Below are 26,012 nucleotides of genomic sequence, written 5' to 3'. Positions count from 1 at the left end.
CTGATTACTGATAACTTCTGAGAAGGGATGGCATAAATCCATGGGACTTAGAGCTACTGGAGAGAACAATGAATTAAGAGGAACAGAGCAGAATTATCATCTAAAGGGAGCAATTGCTCATGAAAGATTTCAACAAGTAGCAAAAGATGCAAGCTATTTTTACTTTGTGCAACCCTCCAGTGATGATAGTGGAAGATCCACAGAGGCATAAATGTATGATTGCAGGACTTCATCTTTCAGGCAGGCACTAGGGCATTTTGCCATTTCCTCCATGACTTCAAAAATTCTTTTCTGCTGTTGATTTATATGGGCATTTGGGTTGATATCAAAGCTTCCCCTGTGTCAGTTGCAGGCTGCATAGTCTGTCTTGTGCTGCCTTGGATTCTGAACTAATTTGTTTCCTAAAACAAAAATCTTCCCTTTTTTTCACCTTTGGAATAAATTTCTTCTGTTTGACTCAATTCTCTCAGTGAAGAGCACTAGAGCTGGCACAGGGAATAGAGAGAAGCCCTTACCGTTTTGACAATGGTAAGCTGCTCATTGGCACTCTGTCTTGTAAACAGGAGCATTATAAACTAGGGATAAAAGCTAAATTTTGGCATGGAGTGATCCAGGTCAGGAGGAAAATGTTGTAAATACTCTTTGATATGCCAGATTTTTTCCTAAAATGTATTTTGTCATCTCTGTTTTCTTGTATTCTCCTCCTGCCTCCTTGCTTTCCATGTGTGTTTGTGGTTTTTTGGGGGGTTTGGTTATTTCTGGTTTCGTTTTTCTTTCCATTTCATATTGCTTTTCTCTTAGTGTTCTTCCAGCTGCTCATAATTCTTCTCTTTACCCTCAATCTTCCAGTTTTGTGAGACACCATCTAGTCTATCCTTCTTGATTTGATGGACAAAAGAAATCGCCTCAAATCAAGTCCAGGGTCACTGGGGGTACTGAAGTAGTTCTACCTTTTCATAGCATTATTTGTGTTGCTTTTTAATATGACATGTGCACTTCCAAATGCAGTGCATGTCAGATAAAATTATCAATGTCTGTTTGGGAAAGGGTTCTGGTGTAAGACCTTGGTGTCTTTCATTACTTTCCAGACTGGGGAACTGAGGACAAAGATGAGCCAGTCTCATGAAGACAGTTTAACAAGTGTGGCCTGGAATCCTGATGGGAAGCGTTTTGTAACGGGAGGTCAGCGTGGGCAGTTCTATCAGTGTGTAAGTTCTCTGCATCTGTCCCATTGAAAACAAAACAAGAAATGATAGTTTTGCCACAGACAGATCTGAGATTCACATCTTTCCATTTCTTTTTCTGTGTGTGTGTACACTAAAACTTTTGATCCTTTAATTCAGGGAAGCAATACATTATTGCTAGCATTTCAACAGCACTTCTGTATGCAGCAGTTAGAAGGGTTCAGGCTCCTTTTGTCTGCTTAAAGGAGGATTTGTGGGCTAGGAGGGGGTTTTTTAGCTGCTCTAAAAAATACGCTAATAAAAAGTAGCGTCTTCATCCACAAATGTTGCTTATTCTACAGAATTTTGAGTGTCTTCCTCAGTTTTTGCATGCTGTTTTGCTAAGTGTAAACAGAAATTTGAAACCCTCATTACTGACTAGTGTTGATTTCTGGGAGGTGATCCACCATCACCTGAACTGGTGTCCAAAATAATAGTGCAGTATGCAAACCTCACTCACTGCAAGGGTGAGCTCTGTGATGATACAGATTGCATGTGCCATGTATGAGAAAGTTAAGTGACAAAAGGGATTCTCAGCTCTCCAGGACAGACACCTACAAAAGCCCTCAGTTAAGACAGCCAGGTCCTAATTCACTAAGTCCCCCTTTCTGTAGCAATTGTCTCAACAGGAAATGAGAGAAATACTTGTGTGTCAGCTCCTCAGAAATCAGAGACTAACAGTGCAAACTTTGTGGTTTCTTTCCCCCCTCTTCTGATCAGGATTTAGATGGTAATCTCCTTGACTCCTGGGAAGGGGTGAGAGTGCAATGCCTTTGGTGCTTGAGTGATGGGAAGACTGTTCTAGCATCGGACACACACCAGCGAATTCGGGGTTATAACTTTGAGGATCTTACAGACAGGAACATGTAACTACCTCTTTCTTTGGTTTTGAATTCCTGATTCTTAGTGTTAGAAGAAAATGATTGAGGAAGGGTTTGGTGGGGGCGGAAGGGTGGGAAATATGCTATTAAAATGCTCTCACTATTACAAGACAACAAGAATAACATGGTACAAGAGATGAGTTCCAGTTGCAGCAAGAAGCATTAGATCAGGTAATAGAAATAACTTCCTAAGCACTGGAGTAGGTTTTTAGTGGATGTTTTGATGTTTCTGTCATCAAGAATTGTCATTTCGGTTCCTGATGTATTTTAGTAGATCCTGTCTTGAAGTTAAGAGTTGAACTTGAGTTCTAAAGATCTTGTTGGTCTTGGGTTTTGTCATAAGTATAAGCAAACTATTGCAGACTGGGTTGTACTGACATGCAGAGACATAGCTAGTTTCAGATTCGGAGCTCCTTCCCTGATAATATAGTAGAGACAGGATATGCCTTTTGTCTTGGTGTTGTATCGTTATTTAAGTGTTCTCTTAACACTGTGTCTTCTAATTTCAGAGTACAAGAAGATCACCCTATTATGTCATTTACTATTTCAAAAAACGGCCGTTTAGCTTTGTTAAATGTAGCAACTCAGGTGAGTTGATGATAAATGGAAGTGCAAATACATCTGCTTGCAACTGCTACTTGGTTTTAAATATTGTGGTGTGAATTGAAATGTTTTATATTAATCAGTTGTATTTTATATGTCATATGAAGGCCTTTATATTCATAAGCACAGCATGGCATTTTATGACAAGAAGGCGATCTTATTCTTGAGATTTATTTTTTGTCTAATTTACAGTCAACAGTTCCCTGCTATGAAATATGTACTATTAAATGTCAATATCTGGCTATAGCACTGAGAAGCCCAGGTACAGCAAGAATTGTTTCAGGTTGACATGGCTGGGGATGTGAGAATTGGATGTTACTTATTTCCACTTTTGGAATCTTGCGTAAGAATAGGAGCTTTCAGAACAGAAAGGACCACAGACTGGAATTCTGATCTAGTGATGTGGTGTGTCTTTACCCTCTTGATCTAGTAACAGTTGGCTAAAGGAATGTACTACTACCATGTTCAATTTTCTCTAGTTTTTCAAAAGGATGCAATGAATAATGTTGAATGACGAAATAACATTCTTCATACTTCTTATTCCCAGGGAGTTCACTTATGGGACTTACAAGACAGAGTTTTAGTGAGAAAGTATCAAGGTGTTACACAAGGATTTTACACAATTCACTCGTGTTTTGGTGGTCATAATGAAGATTTCATCGCGAGTGGCAGTGAAGGTAACATCATTGGAACATTGTATCCTTCCTGTACCTCACTTTTATAACTATGATGATGGTAGCAACTGTCACGAAAGCAAGCAAACTGGTTCTTTAAATAAGTTTCAGGAGCCCTGGGATTGTGGCATACTTCAAGAAATAATTGTGTGCTAGCAGAATCTTCTGAGAGGATGGTAGCAGTAGAAAGCATTAATGATTCTTGTGTTGTTCCTCTGAAGCAAAGCATCTGCACAGTTCTAATTAGAAGTAGGTGGGGTGTTCTTGAGGCTTTTTGTTTTTGTGGTATTATGCTTAAGCCTATGGTTTGGATCAAAAATACTTCTGGCGAGTAACAGCTTCACTTGTATGTTGAAGATATAGGTGTGGTGAGGTTATTTTAATTTCAGTAGAGTCATTCTCTTAATTATGGACAGAGTAGTCTCAAATTAAGCAGTTGTTGACATAGTCTGGTAGGGTTTCTTGGCAATCAAATGCTTTGTGGTTTGTTTTTATTCAACTGTCTGTGGTAAGAACAGAAATCAGTAATGGTTTATATCTGGAATTGGTTCAGTTCTGTCACTGATGTAGTGCCATCACTGCCCATGGAGGTCACTTAAGATTCAAGCTATGGCGGGGCTAAAAATTACACTTGAAGTATGTAAACAGTCACTGTTAGTACTGTGTAACTCAAAACTGTGAGGAAATAAGGTTGGCCAGGGTACTTACTTGATATTTTCCAGGAAAGGATAGCAGTATGTCTAAAATAAACCCATATTTCACTCTTTGGCCTGACATAGTGGAATATGACTGAAGGACAGCACCTCCAGTCCAGCGTGAACTGCTTTTCATGGTGGACCAAGGTTAAAGATCCAAAAGTTCAGGATTTCTGTTGAGCTATACAGATGTGCATGTGTAGATGTAAATACTACAGTGCACCAGTCCTTTTTGTCCCTCCTTTATTTGTTCTTTTTTATCTTCATTGTCTAAAATGTACTGAGCAGTAGTTGAAATTGATGACGTTCTCGATTTGAACTGAATTGTTGCAAACGTGGCTTCTGAGAACATAGATCTACTAATAAACAAGGAAGCAAAACAGAAATAAGATTCCGTTGTCATAGCCTTGTTACCATAGCTTGCTAAAAAAAGGTTATAGATTGGTTATACTATCTTAACCTTTTCAGGTATGTTGCCAGCTGCGTCCTTTTTTTCTAACACTTGCATCAATAGGAAGAAAATGGAGGCCTCTTACTGAGAGGGGAATTGCTGCCTTAATCTAGTGAACTTGTTTTTCCAAAACAAAATACAGGCATTGTGACAAGTACCAAACTACTGTTTAGGCTTTGATTCTCCCAGACAGCAGATTCTTATGTGTCTAGTGTGTAAGTTGTTTGATGAATAGTGTGGATATGGAGTCTCTTGAAATTGTAAATGGAATGTAAACTCAGCCAGAACGTTTGCATCAGTACTATATATATATATATATAAAGGTGGTATACTCAAATGAGCTGATTCAGTGAAAGCAAATGAGTTACCACAGGGTTCCATGATGCTATTCTAGCAGGTAGGCTACAGAGCAAGTTTGTTTTGTAAGGGGTTGGGAGGAGGAGGAATAGGTGAAGACTGGCTTGTTTGCAAAGCCTTCAGAATGACACCTACATTATAACCTTTCAAACAGCTGAAAATACTTCCATGTTGTATCCCAGACCTAAATACAAGGCTTTTGTGTAACACCAGTAACACATACTTCGTTTGGTTTGTGTAGATCTGTTGGGAGTATTCCAAAGACGTTCCTAGAGAGGTCAACCCGCAGGCTGCTAGTTGCGGTGGGGGGGTGACAACAGGCAACCAAACCACTTTAACCATTTATTCTGAAATATGGTTGATGATAAAGCAGTAACGCTTCTTTAAAAACTGCAGTGCAGTGTCTGACCCAGGTCAGTGTTCTATTCCTAGCATATTGCTAGGAGTAATTAAAAGCTTCCTATCACAAAGTAAGATCTGTAGCATTGCTTACTGCATCTACTTCAATATATATAAATTCATATCTTAAAATACTACACAAGAATTGTTTCCAAGTACAGTAATAGGTCACAATTTGAGACATTAGGCTTTGTTGCCCTCCCTCACTTGCTCTATTTGCGCTTTCACTGAAATGTTTCAGGTTTTTAGTATCAAGATGTATTTTGTAAGCTATAGAGCTGTGATCTTATCTAGTGCTCATCCACAGGTGGTGGTTGTCATAAATATTCTGCCTTAATACTCATGACTTTATAATGCACATACTGATATGTAAATATGGGGGGGGGAAGAAAAAACTGTATGCAAGACATCCTTTTGAGGAAGGTTACAACTCTGTAGCTTTAGTTTGAGTAGCTTGATTTTTCTCTTTAGACATATAATGACACATTTGCATTGTAGTGAAGTGGTTTTCAACTACCAAGTGCAGTAGACTTGCAGGTGTTAAAAGGGAACATGCCTCTTAGTGGGAGAGCTTCACCCCGTGTTCTTGTGGTCACTCTTAGAAGGAAAATTGTTAGTGCCATTGCACATTGAAAATACATGGGGTTTACAACATCAATGCGTTTTCTAGTTGTTGAGAGCTTGTGTGGAAGTGCTGTTTGATACGACAGATTGGTCATTGCAGGACAATGTTTCTCATTCTGTTTTCTTCTTTAAATGTGTGTTTTATTTAGATCACAAAGTATATATTTGGCACAAGCGTAGCGAGCTGCCCATTGCGGAGCTGACAGGGCACACGCGTACTGTTAACTGTGTGAGCTGGAACCCGCAGATTCCATCCATGATGGCCAGCGCCTCTGATGATGGCACTGTTAGAATATGGGGACCAGCGCCTTTTGTAGACAACCAGGATATTGAAGGTAAAAGAACTCTGTGTGTGTTCTCTAATTACTAAATCATCAAATCATAGAATGACTTGGGGTTGGAAGGGACCTTAAAGCTCATCCAGTTCCAACCCCTGCCCTCAAAGCTTACATCAAAGGTAGGTGCTTCTGTGGGTTTTCTTTATCATAAATAGGATAGAAAAGTGCTTTTAATCCTTGGGTTTGAATCATAACTTTTACTAAAAAAAACTAACTCTTTTGGGTTGGGGTTTTTTTTGGTTTGTTTTTTTTTTTTAACATATGGCTGTTGATTTTTATCCAAGTTAGTTATTTTTGTATTATAAAAAGGAAACAACTGATACTTCCAAAATGATACTGAAATTTCTGACATGTCCCTATAGAAAACTGTGGTGTCACTAAGAGCTCAGGATTATATTAATTTATTTATGTAGACTTCTTAAAAAAATTATGCCTCCAATGCTTGAGGTTTAATAATACACAGTGTTAGTAAATTTTAAGTAATGCATTTTGATCACACTGCAGATGAAATAATGGTATTAGAGTACTTATGAAACAAAGCTCCAAAGTCTGGAGAGAGCAAAGCTTTTCCCACCATAAAATTCTGTACACAATTAATTCTTTCTTTCCTAACCATCAGCAATCATCTGCGTTCTGGAGGGAGACGCAATGCAACTCTTTTCACTGCTAAAATGCACCCTTGCTCCCAACCCTTCTTACCTCCCCCCAGAATTGTTTGACCACTGGGGGCTTGCTCTGCAGTTTATATGCTTCTGTCATCACATATTCACTCTTGTGCTAAAAATTTACACTAGACATGAAAATAAAATACAGTGTATCCCATTGCCACAAGGCATCGTGGATACTAGGTATGGACACGAGTTCAAGGGGAACCTAGGCAAAGTAACCGTGAAGACATCCCTTGAGTCCTGTTAGATAAGTAACACCTCTAGTTCAGAATGTCACTTCAGTGAAAATGGCTGGAAGTTGGAAGGATATTAGGAGGAAGAATTACCTCCGCTCCCTGCTCCTGTGCTGACAGTAGGTGGACCAGCCTGGCCAATCTGCTGTTTGTAAGGAATGCGTCCATAAGGAGCCAGAGCCTATCCTCCAGTTGGTTTTACTCTTACTTTTGTTTAGTTGATTTTCACCAGTTAGCTGCTTGCTCCCTCTTTCTTAGTTCCTCCAGAAAAAGAAGCTCATAAATGCCTTAAAAACCAAAACTACAGAAAACAGATTTCTTGCAGTAGTGCTTCTGCAAGAGGTGTAGGTGTACAGAATATACCTAACAACTTAGGCATCCTAAATGGATGACAGAGGGCTTTGTTACTAGCACACTCCCCTGGAGCTTTAATGTAAATATGCATTACTTTTTGGAAGAGGTGATTGTTTCGTACCAACACCTAATATGCTAAATTAATATGTAAATTAATATGTAAATTAATGAGTAATGATACCTAAAATAAGTACTTTTTAGCATGGGATTTAGCTATGAGATCTGTAACTGATGCATGTTCAGTAAAACTTGTGTATATAGACTATATTTATGACCTTACAGAAGTCTTAACTATTGATAAGCTCTTGAAGATGTGATTTCTTTCTCTTTATGTTTTTGTTTTTGCTCAGAGGAATGCAGTAGCATGGATAGTTGATGGCGAATTTGGAGCAGACGACTTCAGTTTAACTTAATTAGTCGTATTTTAAATGGCTTGGGATTTGGTGCAAACAAACATGATTGATAGCTGGACAGACATGCTCGTCATGAAAAAGAACCATTTCTGAAGCCCGGTTGGGGCCAAACATTTACCACCTTGCTTCATAGTAACCAGTCGAGATGAAGCACGTCCTTAGAACGTTGTCGGACACCGTGTTGAAATTACCCCCCCATCGGTTGTGAAGAACTGTGCTACATTCAGGCTAACCATTGAACTCAGTATATATATTTTTCCCTCCTGCCTTTTTGTCTGGCAGGCTACTGTTCTTGTTGCTCTTCTGTGTAATGAAGTTTAAATGCTTGTTTGGAACACTTTATTTAACAGTTTAGAAGGCTTGATAGAAAGAGTGCTTTAGTCTGAAGAGTATACATTGGATAGGAAAGTATTTCCTTCTCTTGTTTCTCAAGTCTCTCTCCGCCTTACTTAGCTTGAGATCTTTGCAGCTTGGTTCATGGATTCTAGCCTTGCCCGTTGCGCAGTATATTATAAATTGAGATGATAAACCAATGAACTATGTCAAAAGCACTCTCAGTATCACATTTGACAAAAAGTTTTGTACTTTTCACATAGCTCGTTGCCCTGCAAAGGGGTTAACAGCACAATTTTTTAAAAATAAATTATTTATAGGATTAAAACGACTTCATTTGTATACATTTGGAATTAAAAAACAATGCAAGAAGTGTCGTGAAACACGGTATCACTGATGCTTTTCCAGCGTGTCTTGAGACCCAATCAAAAGCAGTGGCTGGAAGGAGCTTTGCATAGGCAGCGAAGCTTGTTTTCGATAGAGGAACTCGCTGGCCAGCTTAACAGAGAAACTGTGTTATGTAGGAAAAGAAAAGGTGTTCAGAGTGCACCACCAGGCTTAAGAGTTTGAACAAGACAAGGTCTTTTTGGATTCTTTTAATGACATAAATATGTGCAACAGCGCTGGTGTAAAAGGTAGACTACACCTTGAGGGAAGAATGTGTTGGAAGAGTCCTTTCATCACAAAGTCAATGCTTTGTAAAAAGTAATTAACATACAAATCATAATTAAACACTTGTATTACGATGGCAGTTTTTCCTTCTTTGGTAAACAAAGGTGTAGAGATTTTCTTTTTGAGAACATACTCTTTAAGTTTCCAGATTGAAATGCCTCTTCCAGACCTTGTTGCAAACTGGTGCTTTGAACATCTTGACACATCTAGGAGTAGCTCTACTAATAGCCTATGTTAAGAAGGGAGAAAGTCATTTATGATTTGAGTACTTATTCTTTCAGACATAGATGGCCTGGCATCACTGCTTCTGCATACACACAAGTTCATTATGGGATGGCACTGGATTCCCTTTTGCCACCTTGGGTGGAAAAGTAGTGTTGGTACTGCTGTGAAGTGAAGAGGGAGTAGGGAAGGGCACACCACCGGGAGCTGGTGTGAACAGAAGTGTGGACTTCATCCTTTAATGAAAGAATAATCTCGTGTCCTTATTAGTCATGTGTGGAAGAAGGGTGGGGGAAGGTTTGCCAGAGTTCAAGGACAGGGAAGTGCAGTCACTTTAAGTGGGAATGCGGTGCTTAACATAAACGGTCCCTTTTTTCTTTCCCAGAAGAACAAAGTGATGCTTGAAGGTTAGATCTTTAAATTTGTGGGGTTTTAAGATTCCAGCCATCAGGTGGTGGGTTTTTTTCTTGCCTTGTTTGTAAATTTAAACATGATTTAATCTTCTGATACTCTAGTTGAGACCAGCCTTGAACCTGACCTACTCCTGGTACCTCCAAAATGAAGTTGGAACTTCATATTCTCACCATCAGTCTAGTACATTTTGGCTTAAAATCAAGGTGAATTTCTGTGATAGCAATTACTGTGCCACAGAACTGGGCATACGTGTGTAAATGTAAGACTACAAATCAGTTGCTTCTTCCATTAGTTAGTTCTGGAGGAAGCTGTTTGTCTTCCTAGTTCAGACAGTGTAAGATTATCAGTCTAGCTCCTATGGCATCAGCGTTGCAGGGAAACAGACAGCTTCCTAAGGTCACATTCGAGTAAGGGAAACCTTTGGGTTTTAAATAAAAGTTGAATACCTAAACTGTAACTAACCAGTATTATATATGTTCAAACCACAGTATAATTCATAAGCAACGCCAGTATGTGTATCTTTGGAAGTCCTGCTACTGTCGTCCTTCTCTGAGCTTATGTTTTCAATCAAAACATTATTTAGGGAGAGGAAGGTGAATAATCCTGCATTTGATGTCTCTAACGGCTCATACAAAGGTCTGCCACCAGTTGCTTCATACTCATAGGACTAAAGTGGGAACGTTAGGCAGGTGCTGAAGGCTGGATCAAATCTCAAGGTCAGATTTAAAATCCTATAGGTACTTCACAGGGCGTTTTTAATGGGGTGGGCATAGCTAAACAAAGTGAGAGTCCTGACATGGCACCAGCTGTGGGGAGGGCGTCTGGGCTCAGGCCTGCAAAGCATTGCCAGCAGAAACTTAAACTTGGTAGTTTTGCCAAAATGCTGCCCCTCCATTCTGGGGTTTCTCTTCCAGACTTGGTTTGTGCCTCTAAAATACACTTCAGGTATGTAAGAAGCAGAGTTAGGGAGAAGCACATGTTCTGGAGTCTCTGCTTTAGTTCTAAATGTGCTTCATATAGACAGAATTGCTGTTTCCATAGTGTCTGGGTAGCAGCATCTGGCAGAGCTGCCTGCTTCTCCCAGGTGATGAGCAGAGATGAGAGAATGGTGAGAGCTCATTTCACCACACTACTTGGGCAAGCAGTAAACTGACATTACAGGTGTAGCAATAACAACTACCAACCTACAGGTTAAAGAGGAACTGAACCTATTTCTATCATATTACCTATTCACAGTGTGTGAAATGAAAAGTACCTATACTTTTTTGTGCACAGCCTATAAAATGAGACTCTGTGAGTGGGGACAAAACAAATTAAGTTTGCTCATTTGCAACACGTTGATTTCCATGTGCTTAAAAATGTTCATAGAGCTGGAGTCTTAAGGCTGGGACAGGTACACACCTGCAATAAATGACTGTCTCTAGTCAACAGACCTATGGTGTGAGAGAGGAAAATACTTTGAGTGTACTCCTTCTGGAACTTTCTCTGGTCAGCTGCTGGTTTAAATCACAGTAGCCCCAGGTTATTGTCAAGGCAGAGCCTCAAAAACAAGATGCTGAAGCATTTTATTGTTTGAACATTCTTTAGCTGTTCAGGTAAGTAACTTTCAAGGCACAGTGGAGCGCAAAAGGGAAAATGTTAGATCTGTCCTTGGTTTGGAAGGGAGGGTAATGGGGGGAAAATTACACCTTTGGTTTTAAATACCCTCTGTCTTTTCTGAAGTTCTCCAGCGTTGAGATTTAACCTCATTTCATGATTAGAGCAAAGATCCAAGCTAGAAATCGATCCAGATCTTGCCAGTTACTTCTCAACTTGGCATCAAACAGGTAATGCTTAATACAAGTCAATATGCCATTGGGAGTTTGTGTCTAATTGTGTACTTCTACAGTGCTAAGTGATACTCCCACCCAAAGCCCATTCTGATGGTTTCCTTAGCAGGACACCAGGACTCCTACAATTAGCCATAGTTTAAGGAGAGATGTAGACCCAAAGCGGGATGGAAGTAGAGAAAGAGGAATGGACATAAAAAGCAGGATTTACTGACCAACAAACTACTGTAATTCAAAAAGGGAGGAGGAAAAATGCACTTTCAATAGTTGGTCTGTATTTTTAGCTATAAAATACACTTGTGTCTGATTTTTGAGACAACTATTAAGAGGAACGCCCATCCCATAAATGGCTGATCCTCCTTTTGACCTCCTCCTATGTTTTCCATGTAGGCTTGAGTCTGTTTTCAGTGGCCATACTTCAAAACTGCTACTTTAAATGATGTTTAGAAAGAAATAGAGAAAACCATTAAATCTGACACTTTTTAAAACAGGGTGGACTTGAATGAAGTGTGCAGTGTTGGACTACTGCTGCAGTAGCTGCCTCTTAGTTGTCAAACTGTAGACAAGTTTTCTGTCTATTAATCCAGGTAATCTGGATTCAGTCAAACATCTGTGAGCGTGTTGCTCCCACCTGGTATGAATGTGTGTGTGCTTGTGTTCCTCAAACAGACAGAGAACCAAATGTTCTAGGTACTTGAGTCATGTTTTCTTGCATACTTCTAAGTCGTGTGTATGTGAAGTGTCCTTTGAGCAGAAGGTTTTGGTTAATATCAGTATATTTTTATACATTTGAAATCTCTTGTGCCCCATCTCCTTTTATTTTCGTCACCATTTCTCATCGTTAGGGTCTATGTGCTAGATCGGAATCTTAACATTTTTAGGCACAGATGGAAAAAGTTATTGGCTCCTTAAAAACACAGGGGACAAAACGGATCCTCAAAGCATGTATGTACTTACAAACCAAGCTGTAGAGATCAAGACGAGAACTTTATTGTTGATCTCAAGATTTCTAAATTGTCAAGATTTATATGGAGTTGTGGTGGAACTAGTTAACACTTAGAGCTTTTGGTATGTAATGACTATTTGCTATGGACTGATATTAAATGTTTCAAAGGATTGCGTTCTTAAACTTTCTGGATTTTTGTTACTCTCCTCGGATTATATTAAGTAGTTAAAGATTTCTTTGCTATATTACATTAAAAACATAAGAACTTTGGGTCTCGTATTTATTTTCACTTGTTTTACTAATTATTTACAGAACACCGTTTTAACTTTTTTTATTTTATAAATGTGTAGTATTTTAAACATATCTTTCAAGATTGTTCAATTGGAACGACATTAACTTTGAGTTGTTTTTATTAGGGTTTTTAAAAGACAACAAGATTACACTTTTTCCATGTTGGTGCACAGCACTGAACAGAAATGTTTGTATTCCCTTTCTTTCAATTCAATAAACAGAATAAATAACTGGAATGAATAGTTCTTAGTTTCCCTAACTTCACTTATATGACTGACTTGGATGTTAATCTCTTGATCACTAATTATACATTTCTTTCTTATCTGTAGTATTTCCTTCCCTCGGTAGGAAGATCAGTTGTGGCAGTTCAGCTGAAGATGAATTCGCTCCATGCTGTGAGCAGGTCTTTGGGTTTTGATGGTTAGCTGTAATCTACCCAATGCTTTCATATTCTCAGTGTCTGTAAAGCAGTTGCCTTCCTTGCATGCTGTTCTGTGCTTACCTAACTTAGGGAATGTCAGCTCCTTTGAAGGCTCCACAAGAGCTTTGATTCCTTAATACTGAAGCTTTGCTTGAATACTAAACACAGGTTGCTTTAGGCGATTGGTGAGGCTTGTGGTTTTTTGTGGGGGTTTTTCCATACTATTTCGTAAGATGCTTCTAAAGTAACACAGAATGGTTTGAGTTGGAAGGGACCTTAAAGCTCATCCAGTTCTAACCCCTGCCACAGGCAGGGACAGCTTCCACCAGAGCAGGTTGCTCCAAGCCCCGTCCAACCTGGCCTTGAACACTGCCAGGGATGGGGCAGCTGCAGTGTCTCTGGGCCAACCTGTGCCAGTGCTCAGCACTCTCAGAAGGAAGAACTTCCTAATGTCTAAATCTACCCTCTTTCAGCCTAAAGCCCCTTGTCCTATCGCTACACGCCCTTGTAAAAAGTACTTACAATTTCTGCTTGACTTCTCTCAAATGAGAGTTCAGGGACTTCCAGGCTTCTATCTGAAGCCAACCTAGGCAGCTTTTGTGGCTGAGAGCTCTTGAATGAAGCTGCTTCTCGACTGTTACCTTTGTTCCTTCTAACTTGCCCTGTGTTCTTGTCCTTCCTTCTGCCTTGAAAAAGAACCTCATCTTTGTCCTGCATTTTAGGCGTTTTTATTCAGCTCTAGCTGATGTTCTGTAAAATAAAAAGCTGTCCTCCCTTCCTTGTAGCTTTTCCAAACTCAAACCTTCTGAAATGCATTCAACATTTTTAATTCTTTGAGCTTTTGTATTGATTAGAAAAGGTCTTTACAGCCTGTAGTAGCACCTTTGCATTATCTTTATTCCCTCTCTTACAGTTTAGGCAGTATATAGATAATTGTGGCTTAAATGCAGCGGCAGGTGGAAAGGGCTGGCCTCACTCCTTTCCATGTGCTGCTTTGTGCCTTTCCCCTTGGGTGCTAGTGTTGGCAGGAGCATGGTTAGATCACAGACCTGCTTTGGCTGTAAATGCTCCACGCAGCAGATGAAAGTAGTTTAGGTTTTTGGATGGGGTTGTTGCTGTGCTTCATCTGCTGTCCTATGCCTGCCTTTAACTGGTGACAAGAGAAACAGTGAACGGTTTCAGCAGAACTGTGAAATTTCACCATATGTGAGATTTGAAATTAATTGTAACTTTTAAACTTTCTTTTAAAAGCCTTCAGATTCCTTAAAAGAAACTATAGAAGGAACCTGATGATAGATGAGTGTTTTATAAGTAGTTTAAATCCAAACTCTGTCTGAGGTAGGGCATTTGAGGGCAGTTTGGGCTTACTCTGGCAATCCTTGCCTTACTCTCTGTGCTGCCCGATACATCCCTCTGCTCCAGTGCACGTGTTGCACGTGCTCAAGCTATCTGTTACAGAAAAGTGGCAGTCTCAGTTGTCTCTTCACTTTAAAAGACCCACAATGTTTGTATGCCTCTACCCTTTCTGCCACAGCTAAGGTGCTTAATGTGCAGATAAATGCACTGTGGTCTGTAGAGCCCCAATTTTCCTGTTGCTACCTCCATTCTCATTATTGTATCCTGAGGGGAAAATAAAGGGTCTTTTCTTGGCGTTTGTACAAAATCCTAGTGAGCTTCTCGTGAAGAAAAAGCAGAACCAAGCTATGCTGATACTGAACAGATAAAGATTTGCTTTTATGGGCTTATCAGGGTGTCAGATTGATTGTTCACCTGTATGTAGAACTGTTGTTAGGACTACTGGTCATCCTTTTAAACCCACTGAATTCCTATGTTCCATAATATAAAACTATTGTAGAAAAAAAACCCAACTCCACAGTAATTTAGTAGGCTGAAGATCTAAGTATATTCTTTAATAAAGCAGGCTAAATAACCAACAGTCTCTAATGATTAATTAGGGAAACATGCTATTCATTTTAACTAATCCCCCTCCCAAGTGTAATCTCAGCTCTGCAACCTGCTCACTGAGTCCTGTCTTCACAAGCTGGCCAGGCTCTAGACTGTGCATGAGGAAAAGAGGGTAATAACCTTCTATTTTAACTTTAAGGTTCCTGTGGTTCCTTTGTTAAATGGATCCTGGAGGCCAAGTGCAAATCAATTGTTGTGGATTAAGGGCTTTGATAAATCATAGCTAATCACTTGATGGATAAACTAATGGTCCCCTCACAAAGTTGTATTGGGATAATTCCATTCCAAAGGGAAATAATAACCTGGTGAGTGAATAGGAGGGAGTCTGTGTTTGGTCTCACACCAAAGTTTATTTAAAAACATCCCAAAGTTTGTAAGTGCCTAGAATTCTGTATCATAAGCTTGGATTTAAATTACCCTGTTCTCTCCTGATGGAGACCCACAAAATAGGGAGTTTTGATTCTTACCATAGGATTTCTGTGCTTTGTTGCTCTCCCGTGAGATAGATGCCTGTAGCATCCATATTTCCACCTAATTAACTACATTTTTAGCAATTACAACTACATGTTTCAGATTGCTGATGCTGAGCTCTGTGAGGCTCTCTATTTGGGTAGGAAATGACCCTGTACAGTAAGAAGGGCTTCAACATTACCAGTGTAATTTCTCTGTAGCTCCCTGGGGTTTTTACAACTGTTATAACAATGTTTGATAGGAATGAACAGAGAATTTTGCATTCAAATAAAGTACAGCTTGCTTAGTATTTGACAACCACCACTTAGAAAACATGTCTGTAGGTTTTTAGTGGTCTATCACGGTTAACTCCCTCTTGAGGAGGGAAGTAGCATCTCTCTAGGTCAAAGATACAATGTCTTAATGATACATGCTGCCCCCATTTTTATGTTTTGTTTTCAAATGCATTACTCTTTTCCCTTATCCTTCCCTGTACTGCTCACATCTCTGAAAACCCTTCCCTCAGGAGGTGAGAACAGAAGCTTTTCAGAGCAAGTGATAGATTTTACCAATTCCATTAGGGAATGGGGTCTACCCTATCTACTGTCATCACTGTAATCCTGAGGTACTGGCAATTAGAAATCATTGGAGGCAATGTTTGTATCTTACAAACATCTTCATTACTAATAAAGCTCTTATTCTAAAGACATGACCCTGAGATAAGATGTAAGGCTGATAGTTTTATAAGCAGTGGATTTACAGATTAATGAGCATGTTTCTCAGTGTGAAATGTCATTAAATTCCACTACCATTAGCACGACAGCAAGGACTTCAGCAGCTTACCAACACTGCCCTTTCTTCTAAGAGATAACACCCAAAATATGTGTTCTACTTTTCTCTCACATACAAATAAGTAACTTATTGCCTACTATAGAAGCTGTGGCAAAGGTTACCGATTTTTCTCTCTTTTAAAATGTTATTTGCTTTACTTTTCCTCAGAGCTACATCCTGTCTGGGTTTCAGCTTTATAAGGCAGTACCTTCTGTGGTTTGATGTTTGTGGTGTCCAGTAGTGCATGGTGTGCAGCTGTGGGAGCTGTTTCCTTTGTTATTTTTAATGAGTGTAATTTGCAGCAGTTTTCCATCTTTGGAATAGCTGAACTTGCCCTCTATCAATCATGAATTTAAAGCCAGACTTTTCCAAGAACAGGCACCGAGCACAAGGTGCTAAAGAAACCAAGATTCAGTGTTGTCTTTTCCCTGCTGGCCATGAAAACTATCTGCTAACTACAGCTATTCACCAAAGAACAAGTACTTCAGAAGGAAAAGCTCAGGAGTTTTAGGACTTAATTACAGAACTGTATTTATGAAGTGTTCCATTTTCAAAAACCCCTGCTTCAGCACACATATTTAAAGACATGTGGACAGTGAGGGTACAAACTCAGGTTCATCCACTTACCACTGATGCAAGAGCTCCACAAAGAGAATAAAGCTTGCTGGTGTCTTTGAAGCACAGTCACATTGGCATTGGGGTAGCTGGAATTATGTTTACCTGATCACCTCCCCAAGCTAGATGTACTCTTGATTCAGCTCACTGGGTATGAGAGCAGTGACTGCAGATAGCCTTTTGCTCTGTAACCAACACCAATCCCAGTGCAAGACCTTGCATGGAAGCCATGATGTATTTCAATAACAAAATAGGATTTGAAGGGAAAAAGCAAGTATTAATCACATTTCTTGTTTATCTGTTTTTCACTCTTACACACAAGTGTCACTTTCACCAAAGGGATGTTAATCCATCCAAACACAAGTCTTCATATAGGTTGTTGGGAGGGAGGGGTGAAAAAGGAGAAAAGCATAACTTTTATTCCATTGCTTTTTAGCTGGAAAACACACTGAGACAAAGATGCAAGCTGTGCTGCTGCTCCACTTCGAAATCTGTGTTCCAACCACTGCTTCAAGCTAGGCTCTTACAGGTCAGCTTGACACCTTTCACTAAGAAACAGGCATCAGAGCTGCACTTAAATTTGTTCTGGAACCACCACAACTATTAGCCCATGCTACTGAAATGAGTTTCCATTCCCACCATTTAATTCCTATGAGACCAGTTCTGTAACCAAGGATTTCATCTTAGAGAAGCAGCAGCTCCAGCAGTTTCGGTTGTAAAGGAACAAAGACAAGTGCTACACAGATCCAATGTCTTTTGAAAATATTTTATGTTAAAAATACAGAAAAAAATATTTTTTGTCCAAAGAGGTAAAATATACTGCACGATGACACTGGTTTAGGTATGGTCAGAAGGTGTCTGTGGCTTCACAACCAGTCACTGGAGTGATGACCCAATTTGGCAGCTAATGGTTCTTTTTCAACTTCTCAATCATTTATCAAAGCCAGAATCATACTGTGACAAAACAGAAAACATGACACCAGTGGATTACTGAGGCACGTCCAAGTAGCAACAGCTATTGCTTTCATGGAGAATTGTGCTTGATTCTGAAATGCAAAGTCAAGACAACTGTGCTCTGTGCTCTACTCATGAGGACTGAAGAAGTAATACTACAGCACAAGAACAGTAGTTCTATCCCATAATAAGTGAGCCCATCACAGAATTCACCCATTTATAACTTAGCCTGGTTAATTTTTAGCTTCTAGAACAGAACTTGTAAAGTAAATTTGATCCTCAAGATTATTTCCATTCTAAACAGGCTGCTTATTCTAGGTGCTGAAATCATGTAACCCCTTATATTGTACTTATAGATTTCTGAGATTAAGGAGTAGTCTGAGCTTTCAAACAGCGGATCAGAGAGAATAAAGGCACATAATGAGCCTGCAGACAGTTGTCAGAATACATTATTGAGGCTTAGCAGGATGCAAGACACAAATACCAGCAATTACCATAGCAGAATAGAGGAGATAAAAATAGCTGGCAGACAATTCCTTTGTTCCTTGGGAGCAATTTTGCAACTAACCTGTAAAGGTACATGAAGAAACACAGCAGATGAAAGCCTAGTTTAATCATGGCTTCCTTCATGTGTGATTTCAGTTGTCCTCGGTTGTGGATCTCTGTGGGGTCAAATACCCCCATGTTTCCACATGGCACCATAATGTACCTGAAAGTTTAAGAAGAAAGAAACCAAATCAAAACAGAAGTATAGTAATCAAAACAGTAGGGAGTGTAGAGGAAGGGGAACAGGAGAGCTTGCACAGAAGGGACTTCCATCTGAGGAGTTGTTTCACAGTTCTTTCTAAATTCCGTTTCAGTTTCAGGATATTGTGTGAATTTCTGCCACTACAACCCACCATCAAAGAGGACAAAAAGCACTAAACGCATCAGCCCAACATCCCATGTGTCAATGGGAGAGTTTCCAGGCAATAGCTCATTCCAGTTTGTTTTAATTGCTGTTCATGGTTAATTGGTGTTATGATGGAAATGTCCACCCACAGCGGAAAAGATGCATTAAATGAAATGGATTGGAAAGGATTTAATTTAGCTAAGAATTTAGCTAATAAATTATTTATTTAGCAGAAAACCCCACATAGATCATCACAAATGCCAGTGGTCAAATGAGACAGCGCAGAAGAGACAAAACATATGTGCATTAGCATTATTCCCATCTTTGTCACAATCATCCTGTGTTATCTCGGCAGAGACATTGAGGCTGACACGGTGAGAGACTGGGCAGGACTGTAGAAGGTAAGTGGTGCTGTCTAAACCCACATAAGAACAGAAGTTGGGTAAAACAAAGTGAAATGGAAGCAAAACAATAACACCAGCAAAGCACATGTTTATGTATGTCCTGTGGAAATCCAACAAGCAGCATGTTCTTTTGCCATAAGCATTTCTCAGGACAGCAAATGCAAGTGCGTGAAGTTCTCATTCCAGCTGAGCTCAGTCTAGAACAGTATTATTAGTATTTCACTTCAGTGTCATACAGGCTCTACCTTCCTGAAATAATACTCTTTCTACACAGGAATCTAACTCCTCATCTTTCACCCACAGCAAAAGCAAGCTTTCAGAACAGAACGCTTCTTCATTTTCTGTATATACTCAAAGAATGGCACCACTTGTATTCCAACAGGCACTGCCCACCTCTCACAACATTCATCTCAGTAATAGAAGGGGAAGGAAAGGAACAAGAAACAGGGGTGGTTTATGGCAGCAGCGGGAGACAAGATAAAACCAAACCAACCAACCAAAACTATACAACCAACCAAAATCCATTAAGACCACAGTAATGGTCTTTCTTTCACAGAAGCATTAAGAAGCACTGCAGCATATTTGACTAATAACAAATTCAATTATGTCCCATTACAAATAGTTCATGTGAAATAACTACAATTTGAAATTCTCTTCTAAATGTGAAGTTTTAAGTGATTGTTCTATTTTTAGTACTATAACACAAATTACTGTCCATTTACTGGGAATGTAATGCGTTTTATTGGAATAAAAGGAGGAACATAAGTTTCCTGTATCAATTTATCCTAAATAAAGCACAGTTTTCTAATGTCCCTAGGAAATGAGTGCCATAAAGGTAGTATTTATTAATTCAGCTTTTTAAGAAGAACATTGATAACACCTAAATGATGCAACTTAATTGTGGAACCTGGGAGGTAATTCCACCAAGAGGCCCACAAGCCAGTACAGATTATATATCTCAGGAACTTCAGCCATGGACACAAGGATGCCAGATGCTAGCAAACCCAACTCAAGCCCATTGTTTTACTCTAAACAACAAAAAACTTGTGCAGCAAAGCCACACAGAACAAGAAAACTGTCAGCTTTAGTGAATATATACAGTGGTGCCTCCAGGATCTCCACTCAGTGGAAGCTGCTGCCACAGCAACAGGACATTTGCCTCTAGATTACATAATATCATAAGGGATGTGGAAGTTCTGGTCAAGATTTTCACTGTATTTTAAAGATTACCCTTTTTTTACTCCTTCAGTTTTGAGAGGTGTGTGATTTCCTTAAAGACATGGCAAAATCACATCATTTGGACCTATTGTCTCAAGCAGGTCTACATAGCAAAGATGAAAGGGAAGCATTCAAAGTTGATTTCTTTCTTGTCTACTCACACTCAACATTTCCTTTGTAGTTCTTGTTTCTTTTACATAATAGCAGGTCTAAGAAATATTTAAGAACTAAAAAAATACCTGTTTTCAAATATGATTCAATTTCAAATGAGCTGCTTCAAGATCTAGTTTTAAAACACTGTAAGGCTAAACTGTGTGTCTCACTGGAGATTGTGTAAGACACTAGGAAATTCAGCAAAAAATAAACCAAGTTAAGTGAGCACCTGAGTATGCTGACCAAAAAGGGCCAGCAGGATGTTTTAATAAACATGCTGCAACTTTGAACATCTCCCTTGATGCTGTTTTTGACCAATTTATCCTCCCTGGGATTTGTTTTTTGTGCCCCTTTCACAAAAACCCTCTCTACCCTTACTGAAATCATTGAGACAGCTGGATAAATTAAGCCAGCACTGGCTGTAACCACCATTCTGTCATCAAGACTAATCAGGCTTTGAAGGGAAGAGATAAGGGGAAGGGATTATTATCCTACCTTTCTCTCTATTATCACTTAGATATACTACAAAGCACAGATTTCTTCAATCTCAAAACTACAAGTATTTACATTTCTGTACTCCTCTTGGAGTAGAATGATTATCTTAAACCTTTCTGAATTCATGTGCAGCAACACTGACTCCAGAGACTGATCTTTGAGATACTGTAACATATGAAGAAGATTCAAACACATTTAGCGGATGCTGGAAGATTGCAGCTCATGATAACAGGTTCACACTTCATCTGTTCCCACTTAATCCTAGTTTAGTAAATGATACCTTCTCCTCTCATCCGTATATTCAGACTACTTTACAGTCCACCATTCTTCTGACTACCAGATATTTAGTCCACTGAACAATGAGTGAAATTTAAGTTCTGTCCCAAATCATCACATTTCCTTTGTAATGCTAAAAAACACACTTGCTTTTGCAGACCTCTAAATCCTTCACTAGGGATGGGATAGTCCAGGCAATCGATGTGGGTGAAACTCCTCAATCCTCAGAAAGGGGGATTAGCAATCCTCAGAAAGCAGGATTAGCAATACAGGCTTAACACAGAATCACAGAATAGTTAGGGTTGGAAAGGACCTTAAGATCATCATACTGACTGCTTGCGGCAGGACAGGAGAAGTATCATACCGTCATATTCATATATTGCCTGCACAGCACCCCTAAAATTAAGAAAACAGTTCTGGATTTAGGATACTCAGAATGTCTACCCCATGTATGACAATGAGAGCTGACAGTTCAAAACAGCAGCCAAGGCTTACTGCCTGAAGTGTGGAAACAGAAATAACTGTATCTTCTCAAATTCTCTCTGACCAGGTTTACAAAGGAAGGCAAGTCACTACTTTAAACATTATCAGTAAACAAAAGGAAGCAGGGAAGGGATAACCAGGACAAAAGCTCTTCAAAGCTTCAAAGAAAATGAATTCCCTCTCTAGTGTCTCTGTAGAAAGAGTCTAGCCTAAATGAAACATGAAATGCAAACTCCATACTTGCCAGAAGATACCAAAGGGAATACTGGTCATTTTGTGCAACTGGTCAGTGTGTAATACAGCTGTACACACAGACGGTTAAACAGAACTATCCCCGTTGCATTTAGGCAATATCTGCTTATTAAGCATACAAATTCTACTGTGTCTTATGCTACTCCAGCTCAGAAACATTTGAAGGCTTTGCTCTCGGTTTTGTAGATAACAAGGATGATGATAAATGCATGGTTATTTTGTCCAAGAACAACGAGGTCCTCAACTTCTTTTTAGTGAGAGCTATGAAGCCTCATTTAATTTTATCAGCAACTCAACCCATCCCTGCAAACAGTTAGCCCTAGCAGGTTCAGGAAAACAAGAATTACGGCAACTTTTTATATCTGTATCTTAAACATTTGGTCTTTTGGACTTCCTGTACTATAGTGATTAGTCATAAATTACAACAAATCCACATCCAGTTTTTATTAGCACAGCACTGGTAAAGATTCAGTTCTCTGCACGTCAGATGAGACAAAATAAAAAGAACATTTCTGAATCACCAGCCCCAGTGTTGCCATGTGGAAACCCCTACTGATGATAAACCATTCCAAAGCCATGGACAACCCAGTATATAAAGATTAGTAACATTAACAGTTGTCATAAGGTGAAAAGTCTGCAAACCTTTCCAGATACAAAGAGGCAAAATGGAGAACCAGAAGCAATGCAAATGAGGGGTACAGGCAAGATAGCAAACACAGGAGGGTGTGGGGGATGACACCACAGCCTGATGGTTTTACAACCATTGGCCATGCTGACCTCCATACTTTTATGCTGATATCACTATCAGGCATGTAGACACAGCATGAAAAACATTAACTGTGTTTGCAGCACTACTTCATAATTCCAATGAGAATGACACTATTTCCTATGAACTTGGGAACGACTTGCAAATCAAGATTCCTTGGCACTAAGGAGAATGGCAAGGATACTCCCTTCCAAACATTTCTACTACAGGCCAGAAGCTTCTTACCCTTCACTGTTTGGTTTCTTGCAATTTTAAATGCAAGGAGAGGAGAATTTTATGTTGGTGAGATCCATAAAGACTATTGGCAGCTCAAGAACACAACTGAAACATTTCATCACAACATATTATCTACCTTCATACTACATGTAAAGCTAAACTAGTAACAAAGAAAAAAAATAATCACACAAACCCCTTTGCACTTACCTATATATATTCCATGTTGCTACTGGCAAATTAAGGAGAAAGATGAACCAGTGCAATGAAATAAGCATTAATACTGTTACAACAGCATGGCCAATCACTTCAGGCACCACCCACTGTAGAAAGGGAAGAAAAGGAATTATATGCACAAATGTAAATTCTTTTCTGAAGAAGAGATCTATAGAGTTATCATCTAATTCTAATCATGTAAAACTCAGGCAGAAAAATCACGGCAGAAGCATATGATTTCATCACATGTGGGGAAATTGATACCTTCAGACAAATTCCATGGGAGTTAGAATATCTTAGGGTCTGGTTTTGGTCTAACAGACATCCTTTATCCAAGTATTACAAAAGTTTCTAGAGAAGCACAGCAGCTGTTTGAATACAACTATGTTACACAAGCACTTAAGAAAGCGAGTTAAGAAATATACAGTGCTCATTCAAAATCACTGCAGAGAACTGGATTTAGGAATGAGAAAAGCAGATAATTAAAATGTGCAGACACAGAACATACAAGCACCCTCAGGCTTGGAACAGATAAGAAAGTTGATCAACATGAAAACTGGCATAGTCAAATTGGGTCAGCCCCTGGCAGTAACACATTTTCACCTTTACAGTACCCTGCAGCGTTCTCTCTTACACTAAGAAAGAAAATATCAAAAATCAAAGTGAGCACCCATGCAGGAAGGCCATACTGATTTGGTTAAAACGGTATTTTTTCTTATCATAGTAAAACTCTCTACTTTTGGAGAGAAATTACACAGAAGCATCTGAGAAAGTTGCTCTAAAGACCTCAGAGTTCAGCCACAGACAGACATCCTTGGTGTGGCTTTCAAAGACAAAAGCACAGAACTTAAGAGGTCTGTGAAGAGTTAAGTCTCAGTCCCAGGAATGCAGAGAACCAAAGGTCAGAGGAACAGCCTTTCCTGACTGAATCTGCAGAAAGACAGCCATCAAAAAAAAGACAAGCAGACTGAAATAAAGGACATAAGCCAAATACTGCCAATTGAGGCTCTTCAGACACACATTACACCCCTGTTGTTTGTGATGATAAGATGAAGAGCCATTTTTTTTAAACCACATAAAATGCAAAGAATAATAATTTACTTTATTGAGTTTTGAGCAGCACGATCTAGCGTTAATGTAGTCACATTCCAAATCTGATAGCGTAATTATCTGAAGCCCAAGATGAGGAAAAATGGTATGGTGACTGGGAATACACAAAGCTTTATTTTCACCCAATAACTTGCAGAGAGCACTCAGCTCTCAGCATAGACTGTCCTGTTCTACAGCTCATCTGACAAAAGCATATTTCACTTGGCTACAATTAACTCTGGCTTTAGGTAGCAAGTTAGGCCATATTTTATCACTAGGCCAAGTGATTTTATAATGTTCTTCCTGTGGCAACTGTTGGCTAAGTGCTAAAGTTCAGTTGAACCCTAAGAACAGACTGAGGAGGCAAACTGAGTATTTTTAGTATCAGAATTATTACAACACTTGAAACCACAACTTAAAAGAAAAAGTGAATGAACTTTTAAAACTCTCCTCACAATAAAGTGTGCAACAGTGCAGGTTTATGAACTGTATCTACGTTTTGTTTTTACATTTACAGCAACATCGGCTGAATTCAAACTTCGCCAGAAAAAAAGAAGGTAACATCATTATCAAATGAACTTTCAGCAATTGAAAAAAGACTTCAGACAGAAAAGCCCTCTAAAAAAGTCTTAGGCTGTACACATCATTACGCTATGCCCTGTAAAGCTCAGGCTCCTTCCCTCCAAGAAAATTAAAAAGCACAAGATTTCTTGAATCCCTAGGTAAAGCCTTTACATTTTTCAACAAATAAAGTATCCTTCTAGGATTAAATTATTTCTAGTGCTTCTGTACTTTTTCATGTTACAGGAACTGGAGAGATTCTGAAATAGCACCAGGATGAAAGCCAATTCTCTCGTATTGAGAAAAACAAGAAAGCAAAGCCCAGTCGGCGCTTCTACACCGTAACAACGCCAGGCAGCAAAGCCCGCAGGCAGGTCTGTAATAAACAATATGGGAATTCCGTTTGCCAAGGAACTCGCAGTCTCCCAGCTGCGAGCTCACATCTAACATCGCGTAGGGTATCCTTACAATTAAAGCTACCGCATGACCGTGTTTTACAGGCCTGTGCGGTCTGTGAGAGCGTGAAGCACGCTTTGACACCCCACCACCACCAAGCATACGCTACTTGTGCTGAGCCACGATGTGTTCTCCACGGCTCCGGGCGCGCACACCCGTAGCCGTCTGCAGCCCCCCCGACCTCCAGCTCCCGAAGTAGTGAGTGTATTTCGTGCACTGGAGCACCCGCCTTTTCCCTGCAACGCGGCACTCCCGTCTCTCTGACCCCTTCCCTGTCGGCTCCCTGGGGGCAGCCGCCCCGGGCACCAGCCGCCAGCGGCCATTACCGCACAGACCCTCACGTCCCGTCGCCCTCAGCCCACCGCCAGCCCGGCGGCCCCGGCCCCGCTCGCCCGCCAGCCCTCAGCGACACTTCAATGGGCCCGCCGGGCGCGGCCGCAGCCCCAACCCTGCCCACCCCGGTCGCCCACCAACCCCAGAGAAGAAGGATACGAAGTAGACGGAAAGGAAGATGAGGGCACAGCAGTCAATGAGCGAGAAGATGAAGACCACCGACTCCATCCCGCCTCGGCCGCCGCCCTCCCGGCCGCCGTACGCTCTGTACCCCGCCCGGACAGGCCCACGCAGTGCCGCCTAGCATGCTGGGAAATGGAGTCTCCGCCTGCTCTCCTCAGCAGTCGCA

General features: G+C 40.0%; 2 protein-coding genes across 4 annotated transcripts in view; one reads left to right on the top strand and one right to left on the bottom strand.

Annotated features, from left to right (window-relative positions):
- Positions 1-12,856, top strand: part of WDR26 (WD repeat domain 26) — a 32,560-nt gene extending 19,704 nt beyond the window's left edge. For both annotated transcript variants that reach the window (XM_061350469.1, XM_061350468.1), the window contains 6 exons: positions 1,089-1,208; positions 1,944-2,089; positions 2,614-2,692; positions 3,255-3,384; positions 6,057-6,242; positions 7,851-12,856. In XM_061350469.1, the coding sequence (XP_061206453.1) occupies positions 1,089-1,208; positions 1,944-2,089; positions 2,614-2,692; positions 3,255-3,384; positions 6,057-6,242; positions 7,851-7,876 (687 nt within the window). In that variant the 3' untranslated portion in view covers positions 7,877-12,856. The remainder of the gene's footprint in view (positions 1-1,088; positions 1,209-1,943; positions 2,090-2,613; positions 2,693-3,254; positions 3,385-6,056; positions 6,243-7,850) is intronic.
- Positions 3,400-26,005, bottom strand: CNIH4 (cornichon family AMPA receptor auxiliary protein 4). 2 transcript variants are annotated; one of them, XM_061350470.1, is made up of 5 exons: positions 25,823-26,005; positions 24,326-24,394; positions 23,219-23,331; positions 18,425-18,565; positions 3,400-4,432 (listed from the first exon to the last, which is right to left on the bottom strand). In XM_061350470.1, the coding sequence occupies exons 1-5, from the start codon at positions 25,889-25,891 to the stop codon at positions 4,258-4,260; spliced, it is 567 nt and encodes a 188-aa protein (XP_061206454.1). In that variant the 5' UTR covers positions 25,892-26,005; the 3' UTR covers positions 3,400-4,257. The 2 variants fall into 2 exon arrangements, with proteins under 2 accessions (XP_061206454.1, XP_061206455.1); XM_061350471.1 differs by lacking the exon at positions 3,400-4,432 and adding an exon at positions 17,653-17,856 and having other exon boundaries at positions 25,823-25,990.
- Between the last annotated feature and the right edge of the window lie 7 nt (positions 26,006-26,012).

This window comes from Neopsephotus bourkii, unplaced genomic scaffold (genome assembly GCF_033783945.1).
Source record: "Neopsephotus bourkii isolate Nb327-2 ecotype Australia unplaced genomic scaffold, CSIRO-AGI_Nbou_v1 NB_518, whole genome shotgun sequence".
NCBI classification, from domain to species: domain Eukaryota; kingdom Metazoa; phylum Chordata; class Aves; order Psittaciformes; family Psittacidae; genus Neopsephotus; species Neopsephotus bourkii.
The sequence above is the reverse complement of the archived record's forward strand: the minus strand, read 5'-3'. Positions and strand labels throughout refer to the sequence as shown.